The sequence below is a fragment of the Salmo salar genome, chromosome ssa03 (assembly GCF_905237065.1).
Source record: "Salmo salar chromosome ssa03, Ssal_v3.1, whole genome shotgun sequence".
Taxonomy (NCBI): domain Eukaryota; kingdom Metazoa; phylum Chordata; class Actinopteri; order Salmoniformes; family Salmonidae; genus Salmo; species Salmo salar.
Window position 1 is genome coordinate 77,830,595 of NC_059444.1, and position 12,607 is coordinate 77,843,201.

The 12,607-nt window shown below is 41.6% G+C and overlaps 1 protein-coding gene across 1 annotated transcript in view; it reads right to left on the minus strand.

Annotated features, from left to right (window-relative positions):
* Positions 1-6,229: 6,229 nt before the first annotated feature.
* LOC106606719 (protein kinase C alpha type) overlaps positions 6,230-12,607 on the minus strand; it is a 236,596-nt gene continuing 230,218 nt past the window's right edge. Inside the window, exons 16-17 of the mRNA XM_045715506.1 lie at positions 12,145-12,285; positions 6,230-8,736 (exon numbers count right to left, since the gene is read on the minus strand). Of these exons, the coding sequence (XP_045571462.1) occupies positions 8,569-8,736; positions 12,145-12,285 (309 nt within the window). The 3' untranslated portion in view covers positions 6,230-8,568. The remainder of the gene's footprint in view (positions 8,737-12,144; positions 12,286-12,607) is intronic.

The following is a 12,607-nucleotide window of genomic DNA, read 5'->3' on the forward strand; positions in this document are numbered from 1 at the left end:
CTTTCACATGCATTGCTTGCTGTTTGGGGTTTTAGGCTGGGTTTCTGTACAGCACTTTGAGATATCAGCTGATGTACGAAGGGCTATATAAATACATTTGATTTGATATTATTATTGTTAATGATAATAATATGCATAACAATAACACAATATTTTAGTGCTCAGTTTATTATGATTTTAGTGGCAAAGTAGAATAAAAAAATTCTAATATGAGGTAAACTCCCAGCAGAGACCCAAGTCCAATGGGTCTTTCTTCTGGCGTGTTGATGTTAGTGTGTTAATGTTCTCTGTATCCATAGCCAGAATGATTTTGCCGTGCGTGGTGATCAAACAGGTTTCCTGTTATATTCATCAGAGGTACCTTCAGGCTCTGATCAGGCCCTACACCCAAACAAGGGCACTCCGTTCATCCACCTCTGGCCTGCTTGCCTCCCTACCTCTGAGGAAGCACAGTTCCCGCTCAGCCCAGTCAAAACTGTTCGCTGCTCTGGCACCCCAATGGTGGAACAAGCTCCCTCACGACGCCAGGACAGCGGAGTCAATCACCACCTTCCGGAGACACCTGAAACCCCACCTCTTCAAGGAATACCTGGGATAGGATAAAGTAATCCTTCTAACCCCCCCCTTAAAAGATTTAGATGCACTATTGTAAAGTGGTTGTTCCACTGGATATTATAAGGTGAATGCACCAATTTGTAAGTCGCTCTGGATAAGAGTGTCTGCTAAATGACTTAAATGTAAATGTAAATGTAGGTGTAGGGAGGGTGAAGTCTGTGAATCCCAAATGTAATTATACATAAGATTAACAAATCACACGACAGTATTCATACCTTGGTTTTTGTGATGTATGTGAATGAAAAAACCTGTTTTGATGATGGTTTTCATATACATACCGTGTCCATAGAGGCCTATGGGCTATTCATTGAAGAGGTAAGGGAAGTGGATGGCAAATGTGATTTGCATAACATACCAATACCAATTGACCAACCTTTGTATGCCTCCTCGTCTGTATACCTGCAGACACAGACACAAAAGTGAGCAGTTCAGTCATCTGCACTCAATACAGCTAGCCTTCAACATATTCTTACAGCCTACAAATTCTTACCTCTTTGTTGATTGATACAGTTGAAGTTGGAAGTTTACATACACATTAGCCAAATACATTTAAACTCAGTTTTTCACAATTCCTGACATTTAATCCAAGTAAAAACTCCCTGTCTTAGGTCAGTTAGGATCACCACTTTATTTTAAGAACGTGAAATGTCAGAATAATAGTAGAGCGAATTATTTATTTCAGCCTTTATTACTTTCATCACATTCCCAGTGGGTCAGAAGTTTACATACACTCAATTAGTATTTGGTGGTATTGCCTTTAAATTGTTTAACTTGGGTCAAACGTTTCGGGTAGCCTTCCACAAGCTTCCCACAATAAATTGGGTGAATTTTGGCCCATTCCTCCTGACAGAGCTGGTGTAACTGAGTCAGGTTTGTAGGCCTCCTTACTCGCACAAGCTTTTCAGTTCTGCACACAAATTTCCTATAGGATTGAGGTCAGGGCTTTGTGATGGCCACTCCAATACCTTGACTTTGTTGTCCTTAAGCCATTTTGCCACAACTTTGGAAGCATGCTTGGGGTCATTGTCCATTTGGAAGACCCATTTGCGACCAAGCTTTAACTTCCTGACTGATGTCTTGAGATGTTGCTTCAATATATCCACAGAATTTTCCTCCCTCATGATGCCATCTATTTTGTGAAGTGCACCAGTCCCTCCTGCAGCAAAGCCCCCCCACAACATGATGCTGCCACCCCCGTGCTTCACGGTTGTGATGGTGTTCTTCGGCTTGCAAGCCTCCCCCTTTTTCCTCCAAACATAATGATGGTCATTATGGCCAAACAGTTATAATTTTGTTTCATCAGACCAGAGGACATTTCTCCAAAAAGTACGATCTTCATCCCCATGTGCAGTTGCAAACCGTAGTCTAGCTTTTTTTATGGCGGTTTTGGAGCAGTGGTTTCTTCCATGCTGAGCAGCCTTTCAGGCTATGTTATGTTACTGTGGATATAGATACTTTTGTAACCGTTTCCTCCAGCATCCTGTGGCGGATGAATCAAAATGTATCCCTTTGGACTCTGGTGTTGGAAGCCTGACTTCTTCCCTCAGCTGGGGCTCAGTCACTTAGGGCCCAGAGAGGGGAGAGGTCAGGCTTGTCTTTCACATATCCATTTACATTTACATATCCCTGGTGCTATGCAGAATATCAGAAAGGGAAGAGAACAGGATGGAACATTGTCTTCATATGTGAATGTATCTGTTAAACCATGTGAAGGGATGGCGTGATTAATGGGGAACCAATTACTTGTCTCCACAATGTCTGTGCGCAAGTCACTCCCTCCTTTGGCATTGGGGGAAGGTGTATGGCAGTGTCTGGAACCATTGTATGTCCCCTTTGATGTTGCACTTATCTTGGGATAGTGTATGACCTAGAGGCTCACTCCCCTCAGTGAGCTTGTCCAGGAGTGGAGTCAAGAGGGGGTTTGCTTGAGATGGGAGTATCTAGAGTTGTCAATTGATTTATGCCATTGGATGAGATGGTGTTTTTGTGCTATGACGCACCAAGAACGGGATTAGAACCTCGTTTTAGGGACCAAACTGAACGATAATTTATAGAGAATGCTGTCTGGCTATGGGATACTCCTCTCTCAAGTAAAAGTCTTTCTTTGTGAACTGTTCCTAAGATCTGTGGTTCGTCATGTACGTTGAGAGGGGTGTATCTTGGCTATAAAAGATCTTTGTACTTTTGTGTTGTCACTTTCAATGGTTCATTAGAGATGGGGCATCATTGAAAGTCAAGTGCTTTTGCAAAGCTCTTATTATTAAAGTATAACTCTGACTGGTGTGTGAAGTTTGTCTCTCTCCTCATTTGGTAATGCAGAAATTAGCCACCACAATCCTCACAAGGTCCTTTGCTGTTGTTCTGGGATTGATTTGCACTTTTTACACCAAAGTATGTTAATCTCTAGGAGACAGAACGTGTCTCCTTCCTGAGCGGTATGACGGCTGCGTGGTCCCATGGTGTTTATACTTGCGTACTATTGTTTGTACAGATGAACGTGGTACCTTCAGGCATTTGGAAATTGCTCCCAAGGATGAACCAGACTTGTGGTGGTCTACAATTTATTTTCTGAGGTCTTGGCTGATTTCTTTTGATTTTCTCATGATGTCAAGCAAAGAGTCACTGAGTTTGAAGGTAGGCCTTGAAATACATCCACAGGTACACCTCCAATTGACTCAAATTATGTCAATTAGCCTATCAGAAGCTTCTAAAGTCATGACATAATTTTCTCGAATTTTCCAAGCTGTTTAAAGGCACAGTCAACTTCGTGTATGTAAACTTCTGACCCACTGAAATTGTGATACAGTGAATTTTATAAGTGAAATAATCTGTCTGTAAACAATTGTTGGAAAAATTACTTGTGTCATGCACAAAGTAGATGTCCAAACTATAGTTTGTGAACAAGAAATTTGTGGAGTGGTTGAAAAACGAGTTTAAATGACTCCAACATAAGTGTAAACCTCCGACTTCAACTGTATCGATTGAATTGTGTCCAGTCTTTGTTTTAGAAAGATTTTCACAAATATGAAAAGATAGATGGTATCATTACAAAACAATATCCATTTAGATCATATAAGAGACAAAACTTACCTTAAATTGAGGATATCTTTATATTTCTCAGTTAAGTGCCTGCACCTGCTGTCCTTTCAAATTCAAATCAAAATGTTTCAGTTGGGCAGTTAGGTTCCTGCAAGAATCCCCACCAACCAAGGAGGTTCCTCGATGAACCCCACCTCCTATGGGGTTCTTGGAAGAACCTTTTGTGGGCCATTTTCAGTGCCATAAAGACTAAGGTTCTTCAAAGAACTTTGAGGATCTTAGAAGAACCCTTGTTGAACCCCTCATTTTTAGAGTGTTCCTACAAAGACTGTCATTGTGCATAGTGATAAGTTGTCTGCTACAGTCACGTTCTCATAAGGGATAAAATATTAGTCTTCTTGTCCCCGTACACACTCATGTTGCACAAGGAATGCATAATGCATTTGGCACAACCATTGTGATACAATAGAGAGTTCTTCTGTACAAAAATAACAACACAAGCAACACAGACAAAACTGTCCATTTTATCAAAACAATATCTGTTGTATCACAACCATTGTGTCAAATGCGTTGTAAATAAGTTGTTCCAATCTAAGTGTGCAGGGGGCCTTTGAGTGCTTTACATGAAGCAAACTGTTTACTCATGTGTTCAGTATCAGCTTCTATAACCGACAAGGTATATCTCAAGGGCATATCTTATCTAGATTGACTTCCATTAGATTCCAAAAGTATTCTGCATTATTATGGCATTATGAGCAGGTTCACTTGCTCAGCAACTGGAATATAATAGGAGCCATCGTACCGGGCCAGGTCTGTGTGCTGTGAATGCAGAGTGGTCCACTTAGACAGACAGAGAGAAATAGAGAGAGAGAAATAGAGAGAGGGGGGAGAGAGATAGCGAGAGAGGGGGGCGGCAGAGAGTGGGAGAAACAACATACATACATACACATTACGAGGCGAACCCCAGCCCAAAACAAAACAAACAGTAGGACTCTGCTGATTCATCTGAGGGCTCAGTAGGCTTTGATTTCTGGCAATTTGTCTGTGTGCAGGCCGAGGGTGCTAGACCGCTAAACGCTCCTATCTGGCAGGCCACGTTTGAAGGGTTAATATGAAGAGGGCAGACAACCTTCATCCTTTTGTCGCCCGGAGGAGAAGGAAAAGTTATTGCTGTTCGGTGAGAAGATACGTGGCATTTGGATATTGGTGGTATTTTGTTGCTTTTAAGCAAGAATACTTTTGAAGTCTGTGAGGCAAAGCGGGATGCCTCATGGGTAGCAATAGTGATATGCAGTACAATGATACAGTAAACCGTCCAACATGTAGAATCTACATATGAAGCCTGGGAGGCTACAGAAAGCAAAACAACACAAATAAAGCAGATTGCATTTTCATTGGTTTATTCATACACAGTATCCTTTATACCCCAGTTAGCAAGGGGACATGGGGGAACTTGGCAAACAAAAGCAAGGAGAGTGAAATGAAAATAAAGCATACAAAACATCCCTGTGATGTGGTCCCATGATCGCCACGGTGATTCAAATAATGACTGCAAGTGATTGTAGTTCATCCTAAAAGTACATACTGCATGGAGGTTTTGTGTCTATAGTAGCCCAAACACCGCCCACTCACTAGACATAGATTCTCAATGTGAGACGTCATTCACAGGGTTAACTATGGTTGGCCTCTCTTTCCCACTAGTATCTGATAAGTTCTATAGAGTGCTATATTCTCCATGTAGAAACCTCCACATCTTTGAAGTAAAACATAATATCTAGATGGACAGACAAGATCCTGACTCAGCTTCAATGAAATACTTCTCAGTTTGTCTCATCAGCAATGTTGTGTAAACATGGTTCCCCTTATTTCTAATAGGTCCATTTGGTCCAGATGGGACACTTTAATACTAACATGTAATCAAAGTTACATGTTAACATAATTTCAGTAGTCATCCCCATTGAACAGCTACATTTCAAGGACATGCTACAAATACCTTTATCTAACAGAAACTGACTAAATGCAAGAAATTTGGCAATAGGCTGAAACGCCAAAACAACTGTGTCTTCGTGGTCAGGGTGTACTAAACAATAGACCAAAGTTTCTTTATTCTTTGGCAGTTCAGTTGTGTCTGATTGAACTTCCTGTGCTTGCTCTGTGTTGATCTCTCATTATGTAGGTTCTCAGTTTGGCACAGGTGAGAACTTCTACATAACCACAACCAAAACAGAAGAGACAGAAAATTCTAATCATTGTGTCCATGGCTTAGATGTGAGTTCTGACTGAACTTATAACTTGGTTGAGTCAGGAGACTGAACACTAAGACAAACCAATAAACACATGGAGAAGAGGAGAACAGAAAGATGAGAGAAGTGTAGTGGGAGGGGCTAGCGGGACAGGCGTGTGTCTCACTGTGATGCTTGGTGACACATGAACTTCATACTGTACACCTGGGGATCTGTGTTAACATGCATCATGCCTTCTCTCATGCTTAGATCAGGCCTTACCCTCACATGCACACAGCGAAAGCCAGAAAACACACTTCTGCCTCTGATAGAAGAGAAACCAAGGCTAGGAGTAGGAGTAGGAGTGTATTCAACCAGGGACCACGCGCCACAGTCACACATACTGTAGATACTGCATATCGTCTGTGAAACATTAAAGGTAGAGTCAGCGATATGACCAAGATGCACAAAGTAAATGGCATAGTAGGTCAATCTCCGCAACACACAGAGTGCGAGGCAGTTTTGGTTCCGTGGCTACAACGTTGTAAGAGCGTGAAGGGAACCCATGTACAGATACTGTGGGTGACTTTGTGAGAGTGAAGTCTTGAGTCTTGCTCATCGCAATATCTGCGATGCTTTTCGTGCAAGGTCATTTTGCTGACTGTACCTTTAAAATAGTCAAAAACAAACTGTGGATAAATAGAGAAAATACATATTACAAGGTTTTGCTGATAACAAAGCTACCAAAGATTCAGCCAAACGTCATGTGTTTTTGGGATAGTCATCTAACAGAGATGTTTAACCCGTCTAAGGTAGTAAAAGCACATTCAGTTCGTGGTATAAAATCTACGAGTCATTACTCTTTTTGAAAAAGCTCTTTCAATATTTACAAAATGGTTGACAAATAGGGTAAACAATGTTCTCTCTGGACAGAAAAGTATAGAGGGAAACATACGGAATATGTTTAATAAGTAACAAAAAAAATCAATTCTCTGAATCTCATTCAACTTTTCAGTGGGGTAGGACTTTCATACAGACAACAATTATATAATCAACAAATATCATAATACTTGGTTTTACAATGATAAATATCAGACATGTATTGCATCCCCTAGAAAGTCATCTAGCGCTTATTCATAATCAGGAAATAAGCATGCAACATCGTCAGTTCAAGATTTTTCCCCATAAATAGAAGTCCGGAATACCAAGTTACATGTTGTCGCAAACCTCATGCGGAACAGAAACATATCCTCCATTCAGTCTCGCTCATAAATTCTCCTAAATAACTCTGAGAATATTGGTACCAGTGCTTTCACCAAAAATAAAATTGGACACCATCTAAAATGTTCATCATTGTTTCATCAGTCACCTGTTCATACCGACCAAAAAGCTGTTCTTTAACAACATACTAGGTTAGACACAGCTATACTTGGTGGGTTACGTTTTAGTAACGTTGTGTAAACGTTTGATAACGGTTTGTAAATGTTTGGTAACGGTTTAGAATATATTAATAAAACTGACAGAGAAACACGGTGTTGAGCTTAATTTAGCGTGCTGACACCATCAGAAAGGTTAACGGCTTCGCCACAAGGAAAGACATCATAGTTGACTATAGGAATATCGTAAGAAACAGACGCTGTAGATAGTATATGTTTATATAGATATGTACTGGAATAAAATGATTTGTTTCACCTCTATTTTGGCACTCGTGTAACAGTAGACAATAGACCTCTCTTCTCTGTGGGTATATAAATATAATCTAGAATGTGGTGTCGCAGACTGTTTAGAAATGGCAGTACAGTACAGTAGGTACAGCAGAGAGAGGAAAGGTAGGGACAGGAGGTACAGTACAGTACAGTAGGTACAGCAGAGAGAGGAAAGGTAGGGACAGGAGGTACAGTACAATACAGTAGGTACAGCAGAGAGAGGAAAGGTAGGGACAGGAGGTACAGTACAGTACAGTAGGTACAGCAGAGAGAGGAAAGGTAGGGACAGGAGGTACAGTACAGTACAGTAGGTACAGCAGAGAGAGGAAAGGTAGGGACAGGAGGGTACGTTCCATCATGCTTCATAGGGAGGGAGTGCTCTCTTTCTATCCATAGCAACACACTGAGGAATCATAACATACTGTATGTAGTCCCACAGACAACTTCCGGACAGGAAGGTACTGTAGGGTTTGGCTCTAGGTTCTAGAGCAAGTAGGAGGTTCTGGAACTGTGGAAAACATGGAACCCATTCCTGAATGTTAGGCCAGTAGGTTGCAGAGCTAAAGGGTTCCCCGTGGTAACAGTGTGCAATTCATGTCAACGCTCACTGTACTGTAGCAGGCCTACTTCTCAAATCAATGTATCCATGATTACTGCGCTCAATCACCAGATAAACTTAGACATACTCCCCTGTACACCAACCCCTACACCCTCCTTTACCCCCTCCATCGCATCAGACAAATTCCAATCGAGATCGTTCGTGGACAGCTTGTTTACAGAATGTCGCCTACTGAAGTCCAGAGAACACATGAAGATAATATTAGTCTCTTTGACAAAGGGACAATAGGGGATTGGTGGTCAATCTGGAGGGTTGCTGTCCCAGTCCCAGTCCACATGGCTCTCTTCCCCCTTCTCTCCTCTCTCTCTCTCTCTTGCTCTCTCACCACACTCTCTCTCTCTCTTCCTCCTCTCCCTGATCTATCCCCTCATACCACACTGTGAAGGAGGGAAGGGTGGATGAACTGTGGGTTGATGTAGGAGAAACCAGCGAAGTCGCTCTGGTCAATGTTGGCGATGACTAGCTGGTCTGGAGGGGTCAACATTGGCTGGGTGCGTGTGAAGAACTTGTCAAAGTTTTCTGCTCCTTTGCCACCCTGTGTGTGTGTGTGTGAGAGAGAGGGGGGAGGTAGAGGGAGAGACAGAGACATGGCTGATATTAGGCGGTAAAGGGAAGTACATTAAGTTGCCCACAGCAAGAGGATGTCTAGCTATCACTTTTTGTGGGTGAATGATCTCATTACAACAGTATACTGTACCTCACAATACCTCCAGAATGATCTCATTACAACAGTATACTGTACCTCACGATACCTCCAGAATGATCTCATTATGACAGTATACTGTACCTCACAATACCTCCAGAATGATCTCATTATGACAGTATACTGTACCTCACAATACCTCCAGAATGATCTCATTATGACAGTATACTGTACCTCACAATACCTCCAGAATGATCTCATTATGACAGTATACTGTACCTCACGATACCTCCAGAATGATCTCATTATGACAGTATACTGTACCTCACAATACCTCCAGAATGATCTCATTATGACAGTATACTGTACCTCACAATACCTCCAGAATGATCTCATTATGACAGTATACTGTACCTCACAATACCTCCAGAATGATCTCATTATGACAGTATACTGTACCTCACGATACCTCCAGAATGATCTCATTATGACAGTATACTGTACCTCACAATACCTCCAGAATGATCTCATTACTACAGTATACTGTACCTCACAATACCTCCAGAATGATCTCATTACTACAGTATACTGTACCTCACAATACCTCCAGAATGTTCACATTACTACAGTATACTGTACCTCACAATACCTCCAGAATGATCTCATTACTACAGTATACTGTACCTCACGATACCTCCAGAATGATCTCATTACTACAGTATACTGTACCTCACAATACCTCCAGAATGATCTCATTACTACAGTATACTGTACCTCACAATACCTCCAGAATGATCTCATTACGACAGTATACTGTACCTCACGATACCTCCAGAATGATCTCATTATGACAGTATACTGTACCTCACAATACCTCCAGAATGATCTCATTATGACAGTATACTGTACCTCACAATACCTCCAGAATGATCTCATTATGACAGTATACTGTACCTCACGATACCTCCAGAATGATCTCATTATGACAGTATACTGTACCTCACAATACCTCCAGAATGATCTCATTATGACAGTATACTGTACCTCACGATACCTCCAGAATGATCTCATTATGACAGTATACTGTACCTCACGATACCTCCAGAATGATCTCATTACTACAGTATACTGTACCTCACAATACCTCCAGAATGATCTCATTACTACAGTATACTGTACCTCACAATACCTCCAGAATGATCTCATTACTACAGTATACTGTACCTCACGATACCTCCAGAATGATCTCATTACTACAGTATACTGTACCTCATGATACCTCCAGAATGATCTCATTACTACAGTATACTGTACCTCATGATACCTCCAGAATGATCTCATTACTACAGTATACTGTACCTCACGATACCTCCAGAATGATCTCATTACTACAGTATACTGTACCTCATGATACCGCCAGAATGATCTCATTATGACAGTATACTGTACCTCACGATACCTCCAGAATGATCTCATTATGACAGTATACTGTACCTCACGATACCTCCAGAATGATCTCATTACTACAGTATACTGTACCTCATGATACCTCCAGAATGATCTCATTACTACAGTATACTGTACCTCATGATACCTCCAGAATGATCTCATTACTACAGTATACTGTACCTCATGATACCTCCAGAATGATCTCATTACTACAGTATACTGTACCTCACGATACCTCCAGAATAAATAGAGACCAGAATTAGCTCTGTTTGTATGTGAACCCACACTGATACATCTGCTATGTAGCCATGCGGTGGATATGGTGTGAGGGCTAGGAGGCTTTTAGAGGGCTATTTTTAAACCTATGTATTCTTAAACCTCTGTAGGAGGGTTCGGTCACAAAGCCCCCACGCCCGGCAAGTGTGTTTGTAGGAAAAGAAGGGGCAGCGATGGAGAGAGGTGGGATGGAGGGCGAGAGGGGTGGGTAGGGGTTGGGGGGGTTGCCCCACGCCTGGTTGGGAGAGTGTGTTTAGCAATAGGAAGGGTGGCAAAGGAGGATGGTGGGATGGAGGGAGGGATGGAGGAGGGTAGATGGTGGCTGCAGCTGTGCTCTAGCAGTCTTTTAACCTCCCACAGTGACACATGGCTGCAGGCTATCAGACCCACACGTAGGAGATGAATCAGAGAGACACACACAGGCACGAACACACGGACGAACACACACACACACACACACACACACACACACACACACACACACACACACACACACACACACACACACACACACTAAGTGATGCCTACATTTCTACAGTGGCCAATTTAGTTATGGAAACAGACTCTCTAAAACTCTTTTAAAATAGCTTTACAACTCTTTAGAAATATGATACAAACCCCACTTATGAGAAATAGTGCACCTGAAGTGTGTGGCTTTGATGTTGTGCATCAGAGAGGTGAGTGGTGCTCTCCAGCCCTTTCCTGCAGTCAAATGACCAAATCGCCCTCTAGTGGCCTCATGGGTGGAATGTTATTCATATTTTTTAGAAACATATATATTTTTTTAAATGCAGAAAATGTTGTGTTTCTATGTCAAACGGTTTTGTTATATTTCAGGCTCCTGTGATGTATATAAAGTGTAATATTGGGATTTAAACGAAAATATGGTACAGGTGTCTTCTTCTTTTTAAGTCCGTAACCATGTGTGTGAGGTGTATACTTTTCTTTCAAAGTAGATTTATTTAAGACTACCAAGAAACATTCCGTGTGACCCTGATTTAGCCCACTGCATTAAAAGATTAAAGTGCCAATAAGTGTTTGCTACATCCACTTTTTGACTTTTCATTTCATGATATTTCCCCATTGATTCTTGAAGAATATAACTTATAAAACCCTCAAGAGCTTAGTTAAATGTTTTTACTCCATCAGAACCCCAAATATAAGCTTGTTTTACTCCTTTGTTTATAAACAAAATCATTATAAACAAACACTGTATCACCTCAAAACATGGTTAAAACTGTAATTTTGATATGATGGATGGTCAGTCTTTCTATCCATAGCTTTGTCTATGAATTTGAGAGTGGATACATTTCTCCAGCCCATCACTTACTGTAGCTATCAGTGGAGGGGTGACGCTTTGTTATTGTTTGAACTGAAGATTTCCCCTTTAAAGAGACTTGTTATGACAGCAGTCTGTGCATGTGGATAAAAGGGTCTGTTTCATCTGATCATAGACTTCCAATAACTTCTGGAATGACCCTACAAGCTGGGTAACTCATGCATGCACACATACACACACACACACACACACACACACACACACACACACACACACACACACACACACACACACACCGTTTTAGGCTTGAATGGCGGTTGGATCTCTCTGTTGGTGAGGCGGTCCCAGTCGATACGTCTGAAGAAGGCCTGCTCCCGGATGTCCCTCTCACCCTCCAGACCACAGCCCAGACGCTTTGACGGGTGCTTGGTCATGAACTGGAGGGTGGGGGAAGTAAAGTGATGGGGGGAGGGAGGGAGAGAGAGAGAGAGAGGGAGGGAGAGAGAGAGAGAGAGAGAGAGAGAGAGAGAGAGAGAGAGAGAGAGAGAGAGAGAGAGAGAGAGAGAGAAAGAGAGAGAGAAGCCCATAAATTAACCCATTATATAAGCTACAATTGTATAGCCTTGACAACAGCAGTTCTTTATTACTGGTGGTCTATAGTGTAGCTTCCCTTCAACTCTTAAAGCCACTATATTTCCCTTTCCAATAGCCTTCCTTAATAACCTTATTTTTTATCCATATTTTCATTATTCAGAATCC